Source organism: Quercus lobata, chromosome 12 (genome assembly GCF_001633185.2).
Source record: "Quercus lobata isolate SW786 chromosome 12, ValleyOak3.0 Primary Assembly, whole genome shotgun sequence".
NCBI lineage: Eukaryota > Viridiplantae > Streptophyta > Magnoliopsida > Fagales > Fagaceae > Quercus > Quercus lobata.
The window spans coordinates 9,246,160-9,269,036 of NC_044915.1; the positions used below are offsets into that span (position 1 = coordinate 9,246,160).

Genomic DNA, 22,877 nt, shown 5'->3' on the forward strand with positions numbered 1-22,877 from the left:
CAAGTAATTTAAAATAAAGTTAAATATTTTATTTTAATTGTTTTGATTATATATATATATGTTAATTTCATGTTTTAATATGGTAAAATTTACACTCCACTCCTTGTGCTTGTACCAAGTGCCTCAATATATGTATGTATTACACTTTTATTTTTATTTTTATTTGTTGGTCATCTGACTTATTTAAATAGTTAATTTATTGTAGTTAAAAATTTATTAAAGTTTCAAGTGGCTCAATAATTATTAATTTATAAAAATTTCAAAAAGACAAGTGTTGCTCAATAATTATTATTATATAATTTTGATATATTTATATATAATTTTTCATTAAATCATACATTGACATGGGCATAATACTAGTATTCATAAACACTAAATATTTTCTGTTATTATTATGTTGCAACTTTAGAAAAATGTCAAAATGTTACCATTTTTTTTTATCAAAGTACTAATGAATTATTAGTATATGTTTATAGCATAGTTTGATGGCTCACGTGAATTAACTTTTTTTTTGGATAGAAAAGGTTTGCAATATGATTAAACTAGAGAGGTGAGGCAGAGCCTCTCAAAACACATGCCAATAGAGTCATATTTCAATAACATAGAAAGATCCGCAAAGGGATCATCAAAAATCCTAAAATCTTGATCTTGCATGGCTCCCTTCTTTGTCAGCTTGTCTGCACATTGGTTGGTTTCCCTAAAGCATACATGCCAATACAGTCATATTACAATAACATAGAAAGATCCGCAAGGGGATCATCAAAAATCCTAAAATCTTGATCATAAAAAATCCTTAGTACTTTCCTTGCAGTCAGCAAGTAAAAACTAGATAATAAAGACTTGCATGTTAACCCTATAGTAAGAGGATGTTTGCTTGATTGAGTTCAGTTACTCTTTCCTGAAGTATAACGAGGTGATACTCTCTCTTATCATATGAATGATGGATCATATTATAAATTTAAATAGCAAGACCCACCATAAAATGAGAGGAGAGAATATTATAACGCAATACTCCTGGAGTACTAAATAATTACTCTTTATTCCATGGGTACTAGTGGCTCTTCTTCAGGAGGTTCATCATTTAAGTCAGGAAGTAGCAGCTTCGTTTGGTTCTGGCTCATGTTTGTTCCATCCTGCAACGCCATATTGTCATTGTTCTTTACTTCATCAACCTCCATTGCATTCTGCTCCATATGATTTGTCTGGTTTTGTTTTGCATCCTCTCCATTCTGATTGCCATTGTTCCCAACTCCATCAACTTCCATAGCTGCAAAGAGAGGAGGATAAAAAGGAAGCCAAAGAAGTGATGAGGTGGAAATAGTACACACAAGAGAGAAGAGAAAGAGAGAGAGAGAGAGATTCGGAGTCTCCACCTTCTGATTTTACGGCAGGTTTGTGCATGGATTTCTGTAATCTGACTGCCCTTGTAAACATCAATGCGTTGAAGCACTTCAGTTCATTCATCACGGAATCCTCGACTTCTGAAAAACCATATTTCTGTGTCCACATTGGAACGAGATCTTCAATTGATGGAACGATCAATTTCTCGACTTTAAGAAAGTTAAGGACCTGAAAATTAGATCAGCATGAGAGCTTGTTCTCAGAAGGACCAATGGACCACGCCGGATCGTTAAGTAAAAGTAGAGGGCTCAAGGGACTGAAAAATATTTTTTCAACTTTGCTCCAGAGAAAACAGATAGAGGTGTGTTTTTGTGTGTAGCCTAAATATTATGATTGCAAATAGATGACTTCTCAATGTGGGGAAATATATCAATGAGCTGTTTCTAAATATTTTCATGGTGGATAAGCAATCTGCTCAGCCTTAAAATCTAGGATCTTCAATGCAACCAGTGGCAACACTTTTTGCAGAATATCAATTGTAAGACAGCAAATATTGGTACACTATCATCTATTTCGACTGTAACCTACTGACCTGTTATAAGTAGTTCTTGCTATGCTACTTACAAGTAAAAGCATGGAGACTCAAACTACTTCAAAAATCTTCCAAACAGTATTTGTTATAACACATGATAGATTAGTCAATCAGCTTGTTCAAGCACAATTTGTCAAAATATTGGGTTTTATCGGAAATTCCAGAAAAAGTTTCAAACTAAAGCAGAATCTAAGTTGGGTGACACACCCTTTTGTTGCTGTGTATTTAAAAACAATCGCTTAGTTTCTTCTATTTATTATATTCATATTTGGGATATATTTACATGCACTAGAGAACCTTATTCAACAACTTACAGATTCAATCGCTAGCAAAAGCTTTTGCCACATCCCTTGATTCCTATACTTTTCATTAGTTGCAACGAAGGGCATCTCTGCAATCTTTGTCCCATGTATTCTGTAGAACCACGAGGGCAATCATTTTAGTTTAAAGGGTTATTTTCTAAAGCTCCATGCATACAAGATTTCCAGCACACACAGAAAAATACCTCATACTATGGACATACCTCAGAGATGCTGCAGAGATTATTTCGTCATTTTTCTCAAGAATAGCAGTATAAAAACGTTGAAAGTTTATGCGAGTCAAATTGGATCTGAAAATGAAGGATTTTTGAGCTATCAGATTGTTTTTTTTTTTTTTTTCCTTGAACTTAAAACTATAGACTATGAGAATAAAGAAAGGGTGAACAGATAATGTTTTTCAAAAACTAAATGCCAAACATGTTGATAAAAAGCAGCAATATTAGACTGAATAAGATGTAGAACAAGTTATAGCTAAGAAAGAATTTATAGGGCTGCTTACTCTCGATTGTATACGACACCATGAATCACATTCGTGTTTGTGTGGCGATCTATGATTGGATCAAACGACTCATTCATCATATCCCACACAACTGCTATCTTGCAGTTACATTCCACAATCTGCTGAAAATGATCAATATTTGTAGGCTTTGTAGCTAAATGTATATCTGTTTGGCGGATAAGAGTCCAAGAGAGTCCTCCGCCTAGCTCATTTTTAACTCTCAGTTCTCTATCCAAGTGCTCCAAAATCTTTGGCAGAACTTATGTCAGAATCCTTTCAACAATACTCAAAAGAATTAGACATTCTCAAATAAAAATGTGTAGAGAACATTAGCATACCTCCTTGCAGCTCAGCTGACAAAATGATTTCATGTTAGGCGACCTGTCTGGAGTCAATGGGCGATTAATATCTACTTCGACTTCAAGATGACATGACCAGTGATCTACAAGAAGCACAAATTAGGATTTGTCACTTTAGAATTTAAAAAATAAAAAGAACTTCAAAAAAGCTAAGATTCCAAATAAAAGGTATGAAGCATATACATTTCTTCTGACATTGAAAGCATTGGAATAATTCATCATTTGCATAGCCACCATCGCCACAATATTTGCAAACACAATAAGGACACCGCCAATCATCTTGAGGAATTCTCTAAAGTTCAAAGTCCAATTACACACAAAATTTTAGAAACCAAACAACAATTCATAAGAAAAAAAGTAAATTTTCCTAGAAGGCATTATAATAACTGTGAAAGAAACTACAGACCTTCAAATTTGTGCAATCTATATGAATTGTGGAAGGACAATTATCACAACATATCAAGTCCCCTCCATCTGCACAGATGACACAAGCGTCATCATATTTGTCTACATCAGTCTCTCTAGGCTCAATTAGGTTAAATCCACAATGCCTTGATTTCCTGATCCCATCCAAGACATGAAGTTGGCATCTCAGGAGGGAAACATTTCTCCTCAATAGGAAAATGTTCGCATAAGGTCTTTTCAGATTACTATGAGCATGAGCTTCAAATCCCCGCACTGTTACCTCCGTATTACAACAATTACATAATATCCCAGCCCTTGTAATCATTCCCTTAAGCAATATGTTTTGTTCACAAGGATCATCCATGTATCCTACTTCTTCTTTTTCCTCAATCATCTTCAAGTCTATCAACCATGACAAGATTGTTCTTTTTGACTCAGTTGGTCCAGACTTATTTGCACATCTTGAGCGTTTCATAAGCGAATAAGGAGCTCGTCTTCTTCTCCTTGAACTTTCTCCAACTTCAAAACTTTTCTTTCCTTCTTCATCTGCTCTCTTCTTAGTAGGACGACCCCTTCTTGGCCTCACACTTGAACATGCAGCCCCCAATTCCACCATTCTAACATCTGTGGACAGTTTTTTATTGCACTTATTAATGTTATTTTGTTGTGCTTGTCTTCGAGGTCTAATCCTTGTGTAGTCAGGATCAGAATAACCTGAGTCACTGTCTGATGAACCGCTTGAACACACATAGATTTTCTTATTTTTCCTGTTTCTCAATGAATAGGCCATGGTTTTGATTAAAAAAATACTAAACTTTCCGCTGAGAAATGCAAATTTTATATAAACAAATCCCTGCAACAAAGAAAGTAGAGCTCAAAATAGAAACCATGAAGGCAAAGCTGGGTTTGATACAAAAAAAAAGTATTGGGACAATGATTTGGATAATGGAGAGGATCATTTTGATTTTTTACCAATCTTATTTTGTTGCTTTTGTTTTCATCTTAATTGAGATTTTTAGTGTTATGCACAAATTTGGAAGAAAACAGCTAGCTCTGTGTATCTGAGTAACTGTGGAACTTGAAGTAAGGAATTGGACATTGAAAGCCCCTATTTATGGTATTAAAATTGTTTATCTTTTATTGTGGGCTCTTCATTAATGTAAGTATATCATGAAAGATTGCAATACAAATTTTAGTGACAAATATATTGTCATTTCGTATACGATTTTTTTATTAAAAAAATGAGCTAATTATTAATTTGTATTGAATTTTCCTGCATATAAGAAAAGAGAGTACAAAATTTTTGTCCCAGATAATGAGCTAATTAAGGAGAGATTAAAGATATTCTAAGAACTTGTCCAAAATACAAAATGATATGATGATAAGTTCTTTTTTATAATTCAATAGTTAGAACAATAGGAAAAAGGAGGCTCTAAACTCTAGTTCTTCTCATAAAGGAAAGCCACAATACCACTTAACTACAAGACTTTTGGTGATAATAAGTTATTTATACCAAATATAATGGGACATATATACTCACACTGATAATAGAATTTTTTACATCATTTAGTATTGAGATTCTAAAAATGTTCTAATAAGAAACACAACTCTGATAAGAAGAAAGATATATCATCTAATTTTTATGCTTTCAAGTGAACATAAGAACAAAATTGCTTAAGAACTTCATGACCTGCTCCTGATTTTTTTCATTCCCATTAATACAAAATTTTATTTGTCATACATATAAATTATTAAAAATTTTCTAAACTTATTCACAGCGCAAAAAATTATTTAAAATTTTCTATCTTAGTCCTACCACAAAAATAATAAAAATAAATAAATAAAGTAGATTCCATGAAAAAAAAAATTGATCCACTGGGATTATCTCTTTGCTTCTTATTTCTAAATACAATTTTCTATTATTAAAATAACAAGAAAGGAATAAAGCAAAGTAGAAATATATTGCCAAAAGTGTTTTGATATTCTCTGAAAACGTTACTAGTTTTCGATTTAGAAGTAATAAAACTACACCAAGAGCATCATACTTATAAGTTTACCTTCTGGTTTTTGAAAAATAAATAAATAGCCAAACAAAACCTTAACTTATTGTATATTTTTCTTTAGAGTATGTATATTTTTCAATAAAGAAAAAACTCACGCTCCATTTGCTTCGCTTTAAAATGTTTTACCATATTTGTTTAGGTTGGTTAAAGCTGAAAATGTTTTTAGTTAACCATAAAATGCAAAAGAAAAATGTATAAAAATGTTTTGTGCTAAAAAATACCTGTAAAACATTTCCGAGTAATGAAATTATTTTCATCTCTCCAATAATATAAATATATATATATATATATATATATATATATTACTCTTCTCTTAGTTATATTAATTAACTCTTAATTAGCACATTTCCACTCGATTAACAATTTTAGGATTAGAGTAAAATTAACCACTGTCAATACCATTATCTATTAATTTTATCATCATCATCATTGATTTTACATTTTTAGATTATCTAACTTTATCACCAAAAAAAAAAAAAAAAAACTTTTTAGATTGGACTTAGCTTGAATTTAGTGCTTATGTGCACTAGACACAATCTTTGCCCTTTTAAACTATTCCAAATCATAACCACTCCTTTTGCCCCTTTGAGATAATAACTTAATATTTTTTTATATCAATTATAATTATGAAAATAATAAAATGATTTGCCGCAAATTTTTTTTTTTTTCAAATTTTAATTATTATCATTATTATATAATATTTTTGTGTAATTAATTAAGTTCGTGAGTCAACAGTCAACCAATGATTTCTTGAGTTGTGGCACACAAATTTGGTTTGACTTCTAATAAAATTTCAGGACATTTTCTTTGCGATTGTTGGATGCCTCTTAAAATTTTCCCTTTAAAAAAAAATGCTATTATACAAAATACTAAAAAACCCAATAGATTTTTTAGAATGCCGCTATACCATTAGCCTATAAAGATCAAATTGAAAACCATACAAAATTGGGGGGGGGGGGGGGGGGGGGAAATCATGTGTAGATTTTACCAAACAATTAAAGGTAGTAAAAGGAAATCATGTAACTAGAATTTCACAAATAGTGAAAATTAAGGGGCAAATTTTTATAATTCAAAAATTATAAAATGTACCAAAATAATTCATATAAAAATACTCTTCAAGATCATCTATCATGTACATATTACCAAAAATCAATTTTCATTTACTCAAAAAAACAAATTGCATGATTGACACGCTAATTTGAAAATATATCTTACTCAAAGACCAATCAGGTGATTTAGAAAATGAATCATCATGGTTTCTAGCATAATTGTGTATGTTAAAAAGTAATCGAGAAGAAAAAATTACCTAAAATTTCTTGAAGAACGCTGTCACTCTAGATCCTTGACATGCAAGTTCCAGTGGACTTTCTTCAAGCATCAAGTACTGGCGTTGGCAATAAATAATTGAAGAATTCTTAAAATGCCTTCAAAATTGATAATAGGTGAACAAAAGAAAATGGATGGTTTGTTTGGCAAATAAGAGATTAAGAGAGGGAGATATGGTGCCTAGCTAAGGAGCCTGAGTAATGGCTTTATATCATTTAATTGCATAGGAAAAAGTGACAATGTTGCGCTGTCATGAATGAGCGAGACACTGGGCAATAAGTTTAAACTGCATGCAAGTTTGACATGCGAAGTGTCTCGATATGTGAAATGAGTAAGTAAAAGTGATTGCTTATATCACCTCTCCTTATAAGGGGCTCACAATAACATAGATGAGATTACTTTTATAAATGAGGATTCTTTGTTGAAAATAATGCTTTTTCAAAGAAGGGAACAACTTAAATTTAAGGAATTGTTGACATTGATCACTGGAATAACATATAACTCATTAGAGATAATATATCCAGGCTGAATTTTTATTACATTTTTTTATAAACAAAATTTTGGAGTGAAGTTTCATTTGGGAAAAGTTTTACTTCCATGGGAATTCACTCAAATTGGCCAAACTTTTCTACACACTTATGCCCATAACAACTATCTTGGCAATAAAATCTTGCCTAGACTTATAATGAGGCATTTTATTAGCCAGTTGGAAATTTTCCAATTTCCATATGTAGATATATGTCAATAAATTCTGAATTTTAATACAATTTCTCAATTATGGAGAGAAAACATAGTTGCGTATTTTTCGCCGTGTACTTATGCATTTAGTAAAGTTACTTGTTTATCTTCTTGTTTGAATGTCTATCTTACTAGAAGGATAAGTTCTAGCAGTTTTAGGTATGCAACTCCATATGATTTCTTATGTAATAATGAAATAGGGCCCTCATAACATATAAATTTCATGAATAGAATGACTAGTTACATTTCAAGATGTAAAGTTGTTCTTACAATTTTAAGCAATATAGGATTTTAACTATTAATAAATAAAAAATATCAAATCAAATGTTATCTTGTTCTGCAATAATTTATTTGAGGGATTAAAAAAAATTAATTTGTCTTAAACAAATTGTGAGGGTGATTTCCTATGTTTAAAATAATTAGAAAATGCCACTTGATTCCTTAAAAAATAAAAATAAAAGGGCTATTGATTGAGTTTAATGATTTATAGTTTGTATAAAATTATCAATATCAGTAATGAAATATTATAATATTAGTGCTCTTATATATCCTAATGCCACTTCCCACTACCCTCTCCCCTTTTATGAAAAATATTGCTGAAAATACGTAATTTATTTAGCTATATAGTCTTTTCCGAAACTCGATTTTGCCAAAATTCAATTCCAAGTGAAACTTAATTTTGCCAAACTCTAGTTCCATCCATGCAAGTGCCATACAATTTAAGGTCAAGTTAAAATCGAGTTAAAAATAAAATTTACACAAAACTCGTTTGGTAAATCAAGTTTCACTTAAAACTCAATTTTGAAAAAATCGAGTTTAAAAAGAGACTACATAATAACTAAATAACTTAAAAATACTTTTTAGTAATATAATTTGCAAAAAAGTTAATATTTGGCACACCAAAAAAAAGAAAAAGAAAACCAAAATAGGGCAACTCACTTTTTGATGTCACCCGTACACGGCCTTAACTTCGCTTGCGCTTATCTTTTTCCAACTCTCTAATTTTTTTTTATTAACAAAAAAAAAAAAAAACAAAGGGCGCCAAATATCCCCGCGAAATTTGAATAAAAATAAAAACAAATAATTAATTAAAACACAACCATTTTCTCATTAAAAAAAAACAACAACAACCATTTTAGCCGCTTACGTTTTTTTTACACACACAGAGACATAGACAGAGAGATGTAATGGACAATTCAGACCCAGAGGTTCAAGTTGTATCTAATTCTCAGGTTAATCCAAATGTTTATTTTTCTTTAATTACTTGCACTTTTTTATTTTTTGGGTTTGGTTCCTGAGATTGTATAGTACAAGAAAATGAAGTGCTTTGGAGCCTTTGTAAGTTGTAACAAGTAAAGGGTTGGAGTGGTTTTTTGTAACATTTTAAGATTTCTTGTCTTGTCCCACAATTTCTCTGCAACCAAAGGCTCTAACTTTTTCATTTTTTGGGTGTTAGGTACTGGGTTCTTCTTGCTCACTCTCACTTCCATCTGGTATGTATTACTTTGCTTTATCTAGATTCTGCAATTCTTAATTACTGTCTGGTTGCTAAGAAAATAGATATAAAGAAAGAAATGAGACATGGGTATCTCTTATTTCCAGGTTTCCTTTCTATTTTTGTTGTGTTTACTCGGCAGCTAGACAGAAAGTGTGAAAATCTTATCCAATTTGTGGTGAAAGATTGTGACTTTTTGATTTGTTTCTGTGTTGGTCTTTTTGTGGGTTGTATCAGAGCCTCCTGATATTAGAAACTGGTTTTCAAGCTATGAATATGAGTCTCCTGTGCTGGACTTGAATCACAATTTTGTCGATTCTGTTTCTAAAGAAAGTGAATTTGTGAAAAATGAATTGGTTATCAATGAGAGTGGAGGAGGAAAAGAAGTAAATCCTGGTGGAACTGGGAAAAGAGATCAAGAGTCTGTGAAATGTAGCAGCTTTTTTGGAAATGATAAACACGAAAGCCAGTCTTTTAGTAAGGTAATTCTTCCTTGATCTCCCTTTTAAAAATGAAATTCACATTATTTTCTATACTGAGCTAAGTTATGATCTGGTTTTAGACTTAAGAGAGTTTAATCTAGTAGCACAATCATGATTTTGGTATTTAGCTGTGTTGTATTGTACCACTGCAACTATGTTCCATAACTTTGAAAACTGTATCACATCTAGAATTTGGAACAAGATTATGGATATTTGTCTTATTTCAACAACCCCCACCCTCCTCCTCTCACATTGGGCAGGCCTTGTAGAGTAGGGCATAAATGATCTAACAGGCTAGGGCCATCATATGCAAATTTATTATTTGGGCAGCTGTTTACCACCTCAAGGTGCAGAGCAATGATCGAATACATGGGGGTGCTTTATTAACTGAGGAAAAGCTAATTAAAGGAATAAAGAAAGATGGTATAACAAGGGTGGAATTTGCAGGTCACAGATAATGGCCTCAGCCTAAATAAGATCATGTGCTCCAATTGGGTTTTCTATCTTTCTTTCTTTGTGTCAGTCAATAGCTAAGGCCTTGTTGGAGGAATAAACCATCGTAATAAGTAATTGAGTCCATTTCAGGCGTCTCTGTTTTCCTTCTTATGGTTTCACTGTAATGCTGGGCAGCTCTAGCTTTTAATGTCATGTATTGTATTGTGATCCTGGCCTGGTTGTGATACAGCATAGTTTTGTATTCTTCTGTACTTTTAATAAAAGCTCATCTGATTCACTAAACAAAAAATTTCTTTTTGCAGCTTGCAGATTCATTGCACTCAACTTCACTCCTTTCTGGTGTGTACTGTTTCTCCCACAAATTATACTATATGAAACATTATCTTAATATCTTTGTATGCTTTTCTTGTGTTAAGGTTACAGTACTTTATGCTTTTTTCAAATGGAATGATTACTTATATATATATATATATAATAGAATTGAAATCCTGTAAAATGCTTGGCTGCTGGAGGAGTCTCAGGAACATAATGAAAATTTGAAATACACTCATTCTCTTGCACAGCGATTTATAAGTAGTTAAATTTAAGTAGAAAAATCCAATTCAAGTAAGAAATAAGTGGTTGATTTGTTTTTGTTTCTTGATCTGTTAGAGCCCCCTGACATCAGAAACTGGTTTTCAAGCTATGTGTACAATTCTCCTGTACTGGGTACAAATGATTTTGGAGATTCCCTTTCTAAAGAAATTGAATGTGAGAATGATGAGTTTGATATTGAAGAGACCGACTTGGAAAAAGAGGAGACATTGGGGGAATACAGCAAAAGTAAAAATAGAGGTGAAGTGATTATTAGTGAGAAGATGCACTCAAATGGCTTTGTAAAATCTAACAGTTGTTTTATGAACAATGAAAAGAAAGAACGGTCTTCAAGAGAGGTACTCTTTATCCATCTCTATATCCTTCTAGTTGTTCATCCATCCCCTTAAGTTTCATCTAATTACAAAAATTTATAGTTCACAATAACTCTGATTAATAAAGATGTCTATTATGGCTTTTGGCTTTTAAGACTATGACTTAGTGGCACAATTGTGACTAGACTATGTTGTATCGTACCATTGCAACTATGTTCCATAACACTGAAAACTGCATCACATCTAGGATTTGGAAGAAGATCATGGATCTTTGTCTTATTTCAACCCCCCCTCCCCCCTCCTCCCCCCCTCCTTTCACATTGGGTAGGCCTTGTGGAGTGGGGCATAAATGATATAACAGGTTAGGACCATCATATCCAAATTTATTATTTGGGCAGCTGTTTATAACCTCAAGGTGCAGAAGAATGCTCGAATAAATGGGGGTGCTTTATTAACTGAGGAGAAGCTAATTAAAGGAATAAAGAAAGATGATAAAACAAGGGTGGAATTTGCTAGTCACAGATAATGGCCTCAGCCTAAATAAGATCAAGTGCTCCAATTGGGGTCTCTATCTTTCTGTTATTTGAGTCAGTCAATAGCTAAGGCCATGTTGGAGGATTAAATCATCGTAATAAGTAGTTGAGTCCATTTCAAGCGTCTCTGTTTTCCTTCTTATGGTTTCACAGTAATGCTGGGCAGCCCTAGCTTTTAATGTCTGTGTTGTATTGTGATCCTGGCCTGGTTGTGATACAGGATAGTTTTGTATTCTTCTGTAATTTTCAATAAAAGCTCATCTGATTCACCAAACAAAAAAATTCTTGTTGCAGGTTGCAGATTCATTGCACTCAACTTCACTCCTTTCTGGTGTGTATTGCTTCTCCCACAAGTTATACTATTTGAAATATTATCTTAGAATCTTTGTATACTTTCCTTGCGTTAAGGTCACAGCCCTTCTTGCCCTTTTTTTTAATGGAATGATTACACACACACACACACACGTATATATATCTCCTGTAAAATGCTTGGCTGATGAGTGGTTGATTTGTTTTTGTTTCTTGATCTGTTAGAGCCCCCTGACATCAGAAACTGGTTTTCAAGCTATGTGTACGAGTCTCCTGTACTGGGTACAAATGATTTTGGAGATTCCCTTTCTAAAGAAATTGAATGTGAGAATGATGAGTTTGATATTGAAGAGACCGACTTGGAAAAAGAGGAGACATTGGGGGAATACAGCAAAAGTAAAAATAGAGGTGAAGTGAATATCGGTGAGAAGTTGCACTCAAATGGCTTTGTAAAATCTAACAGTTGTTTTATGAATAATGAACAGAAAGAGCAGTCTTCAAGAGAGGTACTCTTTATCCATCTCTATATCCTTCTAGTTGTTCACCCCTTCCCTTATGTTTCATCTAATTACAAAAATTTATAGTTCACATTAACTCTGATTAATAAAGATGTCTATTATGGCTTTTAAGACTATGACATAGTGGCACAATTGTTACTAGAGTTACCAGATCTTTTATTATTCTGCTGTATCTTAAATCAAAAGTACTTGAAGAAACAAAGTCTAATTATCAGATGATAGTTTCTTTTCTGAAGTGTTCCTGCTCCACCCTTCCCCCTCTTAAAATTAGATGGAATTTTTATATTTGTAAAAGGTAGGAGTGTTTGTTGGCTTTGTTATCTCATTCCATGCTTTTATATTTGCAATTTATAGGGTGACAATAGGCTTAGAGGGAATGAAAATGCATCTTCTCAAAAGAATTCGTCTTTTGAACAAAGCTTGAACTTTAAAATAAAGCAAAACCATGGAGTTAGGCCAACCAAAGATGTATCAAGCTTGAATGATGAAGATTCTCAAAGTAAGAATGAGCAACCCCAAAAAATTCATTGTATGCCACTGGATATCAGAACTTCAGGCAGTGGTGATAGAAAATCTCCAAAACGCTTGATTCATAGTAGGGGTGCCATACAGGAGTGCTCTGAAGTGAAGGTCAAAACAGAAGATGTGGAGTGTGTGTCCCCTGAAAGCAAGTCAAAGTTAAATCTAGTCAATGGAATTGCAATGACAAAATCAACTCATGGACGCAGTGGCAAGGAAAATGCAGAAAATATTTCAGAAAATGGTTTTGTTGCAACAAGGAAGATGAGCTTAACAAGGACAAACGATGAGAATTCCTTTAAAAGCACAAAAGGGATAACTAAAGGGACAGTTCCTTCAGCAGGTGGAAATGTTGGGGTCGTAAAAAGAAAGGTCTTAACAGAAACAACCAATTTCCAACACTCTGATGCAATGGCGGTTACTGGGAAATGGCGGTGTCCTCAAAAGAGTAAGCCGAACCTAGGACCTCCTTTGAAGCAACTTCGACTAGAGCAATGGGTTCGCAGGGTGTGAAAACTTCATATGAAGAAATCTTGGATACTTAGGGAGACTTCAATCCTCTCTCAGCAAATCCTTGATCAGTCAGCAGGTGAAATTATTTGATACTACACATGGCTGCTTGTCACCTCATTGATTTGCTTGATCCTTACATATGAGCAAAGGATAAATAAGGATATTCGCATGTAGGTTGCTACTTGCTAATCATCTGAATATCACAAATTTGTGTCATGTCATGTGCCTTTAATGGAGGAGATCAATATTATTAATATCTAATATCAAGCAAGGGTTGTTTCAGTGTACATTTCTATAGAATTTGTTCTACATACTTCGAACTTTGGAGGGCATCATTGTTGCCAGGAAATTTGTGTACTGAAATTCTTTTTGTTACAAAATAAACAATAAAAACCAGAAAGAAAAAGACCGAAAGATAGAAAAATTGGAATTTTTTTTCTAATTAATCTTAAATATCAAACAATTTTGTTAGTTGTCACATTTCAAAAAAATCTAGGAAACTAGCATCTCGAGTGTCTAAAACTCGAGTTTTAAGATAAAACTTGAGTTTTTAAGTCTCGATTTGTAAGTGGTTGCATTTGACGTGGAAGAAATTCCACATGGAACTTGAGTTTTTAAGACTTGAGTTCCACCATTTAATTTCCCTTCTGTTTGTTCTTTTTCGTCCACCCAACGTTCTTCTCCAGCAAGCGTCTCTTCATTTTTCTTCGGTGTTGTAGATCGTCCACCCAGTGTCTGTTCTTCTTCAACCAGATTGTATTCCTCTGTTTTTCGGAGCTCCAGATCGTTTCAGATCATTTTCCCTCTTCCTCTATTCTTCTTCAAATCTGTTCTTCTTCAAGTCTTCAGAGCTGTTCTTCCTCGACAAAAATTGAGTCTCAAAGACTTGGTTTTGCTTTTTAGAACTTGAGTCTATAAGACTCGAGATCTATGTGGCGTCATACTTCCAACTCAGCAAGTGGGAATTGAGTTTTTAAGTCTCAAGTTTTAGATTGAAATCGAGTCTATAAAACTCGAGATGCTAGTTTGTAAAATTTTTCCAAACACCTGTTAACTTATTATATTTTTTCCCCCTACTATACTAGCTTGCAAATTACCTCGAAAAATTGAGATGCAAGGTATCAATCCTCATTCATTTAACTAATAATGTAAATGTTTATACATTGGATAAAATGCATTAATAAGACAATTAGAACTCTTATGTTGATGCACTAATAAGATCCCCCCCCCCCCCTCCTCTTCTTTTGCCAACTAGTACATAGATTTTGATACTGTGCCAAATAGACACTTCTGTTCTGTTAGTAGTTCCGTCAATACTCAATAGACACAAGGGGGGCAAAAATCTTTTTTTAGTTTTAACCGCTCATCTAACCCCTGGAGGTTGAGGGCGATGAAGTCCTTATATCCATAGTCGTCCCCCTCCATCAATTTGCTCCCTTTGGAGGAGTCCTTATATCTCTCTTCAACGTCTGAGCAGAGATTGTACAAGGCGGCCATGGATTTTTATTTTTATTTTTTTCCTTTTATTTTTACGGCAATTTAGGTCTTTTGAGTGCAAGGAGAAGAGGTTTGGGGGTTTTGCCGGTTGTTTATTTGTTTGTTAGTTTTTTTTTTTTTTTTAAAATAATTTTTTAAATTTATTTGGTTTTTGAAAATTATTTGGTTATAATTTATATAGCCTCTAAAATATGTAGGTTTTTTTTTTTTTTTTTTACTTGATTTTCTAAAAGTTGAGTTTCAATGTGGAACTCTATTTTACCAAAGTCGAGTTCCATGCAATCACTAAATTGCATAGATCTCAACTTTAGTGAAATTGAGTTATAATTTGAACTTGATTTTGAGAAATTTGAGTATCAAAAAGAGGCTACATAATTAAGTAATCAAAAAAAAAAAAAAATGCAAATATCCAATTAATGAAATCATCCACAAAAAAGACTGAAGTTGAAAGGAAACAAAAAAAAAGAAGAAGGAAATGTGAGGTTCTAATTTTTAATCATTAAACTCGAAATTAAATTATAATTGTATAATGAAGACTCAAAAAATTTACTTGTATTAGTGAATTTTGGCTACCAAATTTTACCAGTAGGTAACAAAAAATTATTTACCAAATATGTAATTATTAAAAATAAACTAAAACAAGAAAAAAGAAAAAAATTAAAAGAAAAAAACAACATAAAGAAATAACCTCAGAAGTAAAAAACTAAAAATTATTTATCAAAAATCTAATTATGATTTCAAATGTGTTTCCACACCATGATGATTCCTCTCTTCTTTGACTCTTACCTCATTTTCTTCCTTCCGTCACCTCCTTTGTCTCTCTTCCTCTCCTTTTTCACCTATTAGATTGCTTCTTCCCTATGTCTTTGTCACTCACCACCTTAAGATTGTGCTTTGGTTCTTTGATGTTCCTAAGAGCACCATGATAAATATGCAATGGAAGAATAAGATTTAGCCTTATGGTAAGAGTTTGATCAATGAGAGTTTGCTTCTCTTGCCCCAATTTGCAAAATTTCTTCCCAAGTTAATCAAAATTTACAATCTGATTAACCCAAAATTGTTGTTGTTGTGGCAACAAAGCTAGCTAGTTATTTCCCAGAAATAGACCAAGTTTGGATGAATCAAACTAAGATTTTGGTTTAGTTTGCCTTAATTTATATAGATTTGGTAATATTTAATTTAATTTATATCATGCGGGTGTTTGGTATCTAAGAAGGTGTATAAAAGTAATGGAAAGTTGGAACTTTGAAATTTTTATTGTTGTGAAGTGGAGGAGAGTGGATCAAACAATTGAGATTTAAGTTTGGGTAGGTGGGAGAAATTAAAAAAAAATTATTTAAATAGATTTTTTTTATTAAAAATGTATTATTTTATTTTATTTTATTTTTAGTTTAATTAAATAGAAAAAAAAATCTTTAAATGCCACAAACTTTAAACGACGTCGTTTTCAGGGTGTAAACGGTAAACTAAAACATCTCCAACAATGGATAGAAGTAACAGAGTGGCAGCGTTATCAAAGATGATCTCTCCCCCACACTGCTCTCACAATATTCTCCACACGCTAAAAACTCTGAGTCTCAACAAAATTCTCGTTGAAATTATCCAATCCAGAAAAAATGGTTGTAGTTTTCAGGGTCTTAGCGAGGTCTGTAACCCATAATTGTTTGAAAAAATCGAAACCCAATCAACAATCGCTAAGCTTGACAACAAGTTTCACTTCCAATCCCCACACATGGCGGTTTCAGAGTCTCAGAACTCTCATTTTGGAGTCCACAACTTCCGAATCGGTCAAACTGAACAGACTCTCCGACCCAGATTCTGGTAACTTACTCATAAAACTTTAAAACTCGACAAGCTTACGTTTTGGCTTTTGAAACTACAAACCCACTTGAGTTTGTGTGTGTATCTGTGTTTTTAAGAATACCCATTTGAGATTTTTGTATGTATTAGGAATTGTGGAGCTCAAGTTGGAGAGACCAGGAGCTAAGAATGCTATTGGGAGGGACATGCTAAGAGGGTTACAGCAGACCTTTGATGCAATTGAAAAGGACCACTCTGCTAATGTTGTCATGATTTGCAGTTCAGTTCCAAAGGTGTTCTGTGCAGGGGCTGATTTGAAGGTAATATTATTGAAGTTATCAACTTGGGTTTTTTGGGAATGGAACTTAATGTAATGTAATTGGACTACTGTTGCAGGGAAAGTCTTTTTGTTTGTTTGTTTGGAATTTTAAGAGGAAGAAGGATAAAGGGTCATTTAAGGATGTGACAAATTGTATTTTATTGTAATTGTAATTATAATTATCATATGGGTTCAATCGCGTATGGGTACAGGAGTTGTGTTTATCTACAATGAAAGAATAATTATTATATAGGCAATGTGTTCCAAAGCAGTATACTGGTGGATCGGTATCTTTGCTATTGTGAATTGCTTTGAAAATTGGTTGGAAAGTGAAAAATCTCCAATCATAAGTTTAGATAAGGTTATTACTATTATTATTATTATAAAGATTTAGGTAACTAAAAATAAAGTACTACATGTTTAGCTGACAAAACCATGATCTGTACACATTTTCATGTTGAATGGGGTTTTTAATAATAACTCAGTTTACTAGGTCCAGTCAGATAAAGGCTTATAGTTATAGATGTTTTGCTGCTTTTCATGAGAAAATAGTGACCCGTAGAAGGACCATGGTATGAAATACAATCTAAAAAACAAGGGTGTTGTTGGGGGAGGAGGGAGATAGTTCTGGATGGGAAGAGTTTATGAGGACTGAGACGTTTTGTCAACTGCTAGCAAGGTCTTTAAAAAATGTACATTTCTTAGATGGTTGCTTTTTTAGTCTTTTCAGGATTTTTAGCCCTTTTTTCTTCCTAAGGCTATGCTTGAAACCTGTGCAGTGGCAGGGAGATTAACTAGCAAAGAACATTAATATGGTACCTTTGAAAAACCATATAGATGTTCTTTCCTCATAAATTCTGAGGTTCCCTTTAACTCCTATGCTGTACATTATTTGAGGCATTTTTATATCTTAAATCCTGTTAAATCTGTTGACTGAAATTTATGATACAAAGTGGTTTTAATGCTATTTTCAGCTAGTAAGCTGTTGAAGTTTCTGTTGTAAATGATTAACGTGTTAGTGCAAATCATGAATACCACGAGAACCATCACTATATCTTATTATGTAACTAACCTGTTTCGGTTTTATGTCTTGGCATCAAGTGTTTGATCTCATGCTTCTAATTATGCTTGTGTTATTATTATTAATTTTTCCATTGCTAAGACCGTATTCACACACTGGTATCATACACGTGCTTGACAGTCCTGCTGTTAATTGGGTTGGCAGGAGCGCAGGACAATGGATCCCTCAGAGGTTCATTTTTTTGTCAAATCGCTTCGCTTGACGTTCTCATTTTTAGAGGTTAGTCCTTATCCTAGTTCCGTTGCTATCAAATTTGGCACTGTAACAAATGGCACATGAAATGTCTCTAACACTTGACTCCAATCACTTCCAATGATCGGGATTTCGTTTAAGGCTGGGTCATGTTTGAGCCTCAGATTCCCTTCAATTAAGCTTCAAGACTGGATTTGTGCTCTAATCCGCTTACCAGAGAGTTCCAACTGCCGAAATTCTGGTTATATTCCTTTTGGAATTCTGAAGTATCTTATCTAGTCATTCTTGTGCCATAAGTTTACAATGTTAACTGACATTTATAAACCCATGTTTTTGCATGAATATTCTGTCTACATTTTGGACTTAAACAGTTGACTAAATTACAATTTACAACAGTAGTTTGGGGTAATTTTGGTTTTTCTCCTTAAAGTTTCAAAATTTGGATACATTCCCCCTAACATTACATATTTTTTGGATGTAAGTCTTCCATTCATCTGCTGTGATGAGGTGTTCATTAGGTGCCAATTTAACTCAAAATAACGTAGTTTTATAGATCCAAATTTTGAAATTTCTAGTGGTAAAATCAAAATTACTCCAAATGTTAAGGGTGTAAATTGCAATTTAGTCAAAATAATATCTGACATGACTTTAATAATGTTCTAAACGACATTGTTTTGAGCTTAGTTGGCACTTAATAGACACCCCATCACTGCTCATTAATGGAAGAACTTGAATCCAAACGATACTTAAAGTTAAGGGGATGGATCCAAAATTTCAAACTTTAGGAAGGAAAAATCAAAATTACCCCAAATTTTAAGGGTGCAAATTACAATTTAGTCTAAACGGTGTTTTCCAAATTGATTTTATCATGCTGTAGTTTTCACTCTTGCTCTCACTGTATGTTATGTTACTTGCACTCATATTCCGACTTGCATACTTTATGCCATTTCTCCATATATATGTTAGCTCCTTGTAAGATGTGATATGATGTCTTTCATAACCACTTCTTTCTTTTCCATGAATACTCAAACGAGTTTCTTTACCTTGAACACTGACATTTTTTACTTGAATACGTTTTATCCAGGCACTTCATGTGCCTTCTATCGCTGTTATTGAAGGAGCAGCATTGGGTGGTGGACTAGAAATGGCTCTATCATGTGATCTTCGGATATGTGGTAGTTCTAGATTTATAAACATTTGAATTAATTCTAATATGTCCACTGAGATTCTTGCTGCTTGCATGTCCTGATCATTTCCCATCTTGGATGGCTCAGGAGAAGATGCAGTTTTAGGCTTGCCAGAAACGGGACTTGCTATAATCCCTGGGTGTGTAGAATGTTTAATAAATCTCATTTGTATCTAATCAGATTGATAATTAAATTTAGGGAATGACATCATTAATTTAGTTTGACTATTTTGGAGAGGCTACTTTCTGTATTAATATTATTTAGTGACATCTCATCCCTTCACAAATCCTGGCTTTCCACAGGGCTGGTGGAACGCAACGACTTCCTAGATTGGTTGGAAAAGCAGTAGCAAAGGAGCTTATATACACTGGTCGTAAGATTTGTGGCAGAGATGCAATGTCCATGGGTATGTATGATCGGGTGCTGCTTTGTTTTTGTCCCATATTTAGTTACAGAAGTGTGTGCTATGCTGCAGGTCTTGTTAATTACTGTGTTCCTGCTGGTGAAGCTCATATAAAGGCACTTGAAATTGCTCGGGATATAAATCAGAAGGTAAAAGTTTCTCTATCCTAATCTAATATGTAATAATAGTTGTCTCCTGTATAACAACAATGCAGTTGTGTGAAATTACTTATCAAAAAAAAAAAAAAAAACAACAATGCAGTTGTGTGAAATTAGTTTTAAGCAACCATATCATGAATTCGCTGACAGGACTTTTTTGTTGTTGTGATTTAATTAAATGTCCATGTGTTGATCATTATGATTATTGAAGAAATGAATCATTGATACAATGCTTAGGATTTGTGGTTAACGAGAATCTAGCTAATTTAGAGCATGTACTGAACTACTTACCATTATTGTTAATTGTCCAAGAAGCAACATTTGTAATTCTTGTTCATGCTTGGCACTTGGCACATAATACTATTTTGATAATCCATTTCTATGGTAGCTACAACTTTTTAAGTATTTATAAATTTAGGCATGGATGAAAATTCCATGAATTCCAATCTTTAGCTAATCTCAAATGTATATTGGCCAAAAAAAAAGAAGCTAATCTTAAATGTAAGGTTACAAATATGTTTTTCATGATAGGCACTGCACTAATCGAGCTGCATCAATGTTCCTCTATTTTTTCACCCTTCTACCTGGAAAAATATTCAATACTCCAAGATTAATGCTCCCCCTCCTATCACATAAATGGTAGGTCCCACTATGAATTTGATTAGTAGAACTTATTATTATGTGAGAGAAGGGAGCATTAATCCCGGAGTATTGAATAAATTTTTTTTTTTCAAAAAGCAAGAGCTTCTATATTGTATGCTTTAGGACTAATAAAACTCCTTTATGATTTGTACTGATGATAGAAAATGTATAACATGTTCGAAATTAGTACTTGAGCCCAAAAACTACGCAAACTTTTGTTGGACCAAGACAGAATTGTGCATGATTCTTTCACAATCAAATTGACACGTAATATTCTCAACAGGGTCCAATAGCAATAAGAATGGCAAAAAGAGCCATTAACGAGGGACTTGAGATTGATATGGCATCAGCCTTAACATTGGAAGAAGAGTGCTACGAGCAGCTACTGAACACAAAAGATCGCCTGGAAGGCTTGGCAGCATTTGCTGAGAAGCGGAAGCCAAGGTATAATGGTGAATAAAAAGAAATGAATTCTGGTAATGACCTACATCTGAACAAGTTAGTGTCTTTGGTTTAATTTTCTCATCAAGTTATTTTTTTGGCCCTATGAGAGAAACCCTTAAGTTAGAGACTTAGATTTCTGTAAAATAAAAGCCAGCATTCACCTTGTATGTCCCACTCATTTGAAGATAATTGGAAATTTTCAGTGGCCAAGAGCCTTGTAGCTCAATGGCATTGTTTGGTTATCTCCATAGAGAGAACTTTGGTTGAAAAACCACCACCCCACCCCTTGTTTTCAGTGAAAAAAATAAGGAAAATTTCAAGTGGGACATTGGTTCAGAAGCTGTGTACATTTGAGATGGCCTACTTTTTATCAACAGTGACACAATAAAATTAGCCCCTCAGGTTTGGACCTGAATGTAAATTTACCATGCATAATCCAACTTGTTAAAGTCACTCTTTCTTTTGCCGTAACTGCCAATTTTTATTTTTTGGAAGCACGAATTCTCCAGTTTTGCCCATGTATCCATATTTAATACGTATTCATACTGGATACCTTTGATATACTTCTGCATGTGTGTCCCAACTTTATTTTTTTGGGGAAAAAAATGTTGGTATGTCTGGGATGTGGTTGGGATGTGGCCTTGATACGTTCGTAACCTACTCGTCAATGGCGAGAAATAGCCTAAACTCCCTTTTTTAGATATTGGTTTCAATGTTAAACACTTTGAGCATTCCCATTAAGGATGCTAAAAATGCTAAAAGCTAAATTTTACCACCAACACACAACAATACCCAATACATCAAAGATTTCAAATGCCTAAATTTTACCACCAACACATTTATGCTACAGTGAGCTGTTATTGATATCAGCTCACTGTAGCATAAATGTTAATCTAAATATATATATATATATATTATTTTTTTTTTTTATTCCCAACGGTCACTTTTTCTCTTCTTTCTTCTCTCCCCTCTCTCACTTTCCTCTTCTCTCTTTCCCGTAGCTTCTGCTTCTTTCTATTTTACGGTTTGAGCTCCTCCCCTCCAAGGTTCGTCGGTCTAGAACTTCAAAGCCCAAACGCCATTGGACACGAAATCCACTTCGCCTTCAGAGTGTTGCCTTTGATATGGAGGTAGAGCTTGACGGCGGGGTGATTTGATTTTGTGGGTCTGGGTTTGTGGGTCTGGGTTCGTGGGTCTCTGACTGGCGTGGGTCTCTAATCAACGTGATGGTCGTTGGAATTGTGGTGGCTGGTGGCTGGCCACCTCACTTGACTTCAACTAAGCCGATTTACTCGCAACCTCACTCGCAGGTATGGATTAGGCCATAAGCGATGGCATTGATGTGCTTTTGCTCTCTCTCAGTGGTTGTTTTTCTTTTTACCTTTTTCGATTGTTGGTGGTGATGAGGTTGTGGGTTTGAGTTTGTGATTTTGGTGGGTTGAATTTCTTTTTCTTTTTCCGATTGTTGGTGGTAATGAGGTTGTGGGTTTGTGATTTGGTTATGATTTTGGTGGTTGGTGGTCATGGTTGTGGGTGGTGGTGAGAGTGGCAGTTGTTTTAGCTATGGTGGCGCCGGGTTGGTTTTATTTTATTTTTTTGTTTTCGATGGTGGTGGCTGGCAACGGCTAGCCGTGGGTGTGGGTTTGCAAAGAAAGTGGTGGGTTTTCAGAGAAAGGGAGGGACACAGATAAGAAGAGAGAGAAAGAAACATACAGAGAATAAAAAAATAATATTTAAATGAAGTGGTAAAAAAAATAGAATCTTTGATGTATGATGTA

At 33.7% G+C, this 22,877-nt stretch overlaps 3 protein-coding genes across 5 annotated transcripts; 2 read left to right on the forward strand and 1 right to left on the reverse strand.

Moving 5' to 3' along the window:
- Nucleotides 1-514: 514 nt before the first annotated feature.
- Nucleotides 515-4,306, reverse strand: LOC115970189 (increased DNA methylation 1-like). Its single transcript, XM_031089850.1, has 8 exons — nucleotides 3,518-4,306; nucleotides 3,295-3,403; nucleotides 3,091-3,170; nucleotides 2,753-3,000; nucleotides 2,457-2,543; nucleotides 2,248-2,347; nucleotides 1,374-1,569; nucleotides 515-1,267 (listed from the first exon to the last, which is right to left on the reverse strand). Exons 1-8 carry the CDS (start codon nucleotides 4,304-4,306, stop codon nucleotides 1,038-1,040), a joined length of 1,839 nt encoding a protein of 612 aa, XP_030945710.1. The 3' UTR covers nucleotides 515-1,037.
- Nucleotides 4,307-8,761: 4,455 nt separating this feature from the next.
- On the forward strand, nucleotides 8,762-13,663 carry LOC115970733. Of its 3 annotated transcripts, none has more exons than XM_031090333.1 (8): nucleotides 8,762-8,875; nucleotides 9,100-9,136; nucleotides 9,376-9,620; nucleotides 10,379-10,415; nucleotides 10,728-11,008; nucleotides 11,800-11,848; nucleotides 12,052-12,332; nucleotides 12,699-13,663. In XM_031090333.1, the coding sequence occupies exons 1-8, from the start codon at nucleotides 8,831-8,833 to the stop codon at nucleotides 13,374-13,376; spliced, it is 1,653 nt and encodes a 550-aa protein (XP_030946193.1). In that variant the 5' UTR covers nucleotides 8,762-8,830; the 3' UTR covers nucleotides 13,377-13,663. The 3 variants fall into 3 exon arrangements, with proteins under 3 accessions (XP_030946193.1, XP_030946194.1, XP_030946195.1); XM_031090334.1 differs by having other exon boundaries at nucleotides 11,812-11,848; XM_031090335.1 differs by lacking the exons at nucleotides 10,379-10,415; nucleotides 10,728-11,008 and having other exon boundaries at nucleotides 11,812-11,848.
- A 2,659-nt stretch (nucleotides 13,664-16,322) lies between these two features.
- On the forward strand, nucleotides 16,323-21,570 carry LOC115972365 (probable enoyl-CoA hydratase 2, mitochondrial). The gene is made up of 8 exons (XM_031092633.1): nucleotides 16,323-16,694; nucleotides 16,824-16,993; nucleotides 18,218-18,292; nucleotides 19,350-19,440; nucleotides 19,540-19,591; nucleotides 19,755-19,858; nucleotides 19,928-20,004; nucleotides 20,939-21,570. The coding sequence occupies exons 1-8, from the start codon at nucleotides 16,490-16,492 to the stop codon at nucleotides 21,113-21,115; spliced, it is 951 nt and encodes a 316-aa protein (XP_030948493.1). The 5' UTR covers nucleotides 16,323-16,489; the 3' UTR covers nucleotides 21,116-21,570.
- Nucleotides 21,571-22,877: the final 1,307 nt, after the last annotated feature.

What these genes read in the sequence shown, in the direction of transcription:
- LOC115970189 (XM_031089850.1), bottom strand. Translation starts at nt 4,306, where the DNA reads ATGGCCTATTCATTGAGAAACAGGAAAAATAAGAAAATCTATGTGTGT. An exon ending in TTTTGCTAGCGATTGAATCT is followed by an intron (nt 1,570 to 2,247) that starts GTAAGTTGTTGA and finishes TCTAATTTTCAG; the next exon opens with GTCCTTAACTTTCTTAAAGT. An exon ending in ACCTGCCGTAAAATCAGAAG is followed by an intron (nt 1,268 to 1,373) that starts GTGGAGACTCCG and finishes CTCTCTTTGCAG; the next exon opens with CTATGGAAGTTGATGGAGTT.
- LOC115970733 (XM_031090333.1), top strand. Translation starts at nt 8,831, where the DNA reads ATGGACAATTCAGACCCAGAGGTTCAAGTTGTATCTAATTCTCAG. An exon ending in AAAGCCAGTCTTTTAGTAAG is followed by an intron (nt 9,621 to 10,378) that starts GTAATTCTTCCT and finishes TTCTTTTTGCAG; the next exon opens with CTTGCAGATTCATTGCACTC. An exon ending in CTCAACTTCACTCCTTTCTG is followed by an intron (nt 10,416 to 10,727) that starts GTGTGTACTGTT and finishes TTGATCTGTTAG; the next exon opens with AGCCCCCTGACATCAGAAAC.
- LOC115972365 (XM_031092633.1), top strand. Translation starts at nt 16,490, where the DNA reads ATGGTTGTAGTTTTCAGGGTCTTAGCGAGGTCTGTAACCCATAATTGT. An exon ending in TGACGTTCTCATTTTTAGAG is followed by an intron (nt 18,293 to 19,349) that starts GTTAGTCCTTAT and finishes CGTTTTATCCAG; the next exon opens with GCACTTCATGTGCCTTCTAT. An exon ending in ATGTGATCTTCGGATATGTG is followed by an intron (nt 19,441 to 19,539) that starts GTAGTTCTAGAT and finishes TGGATGGCTCAG; the next exon opens with GAGAAGATGCAGTTTTAGGC.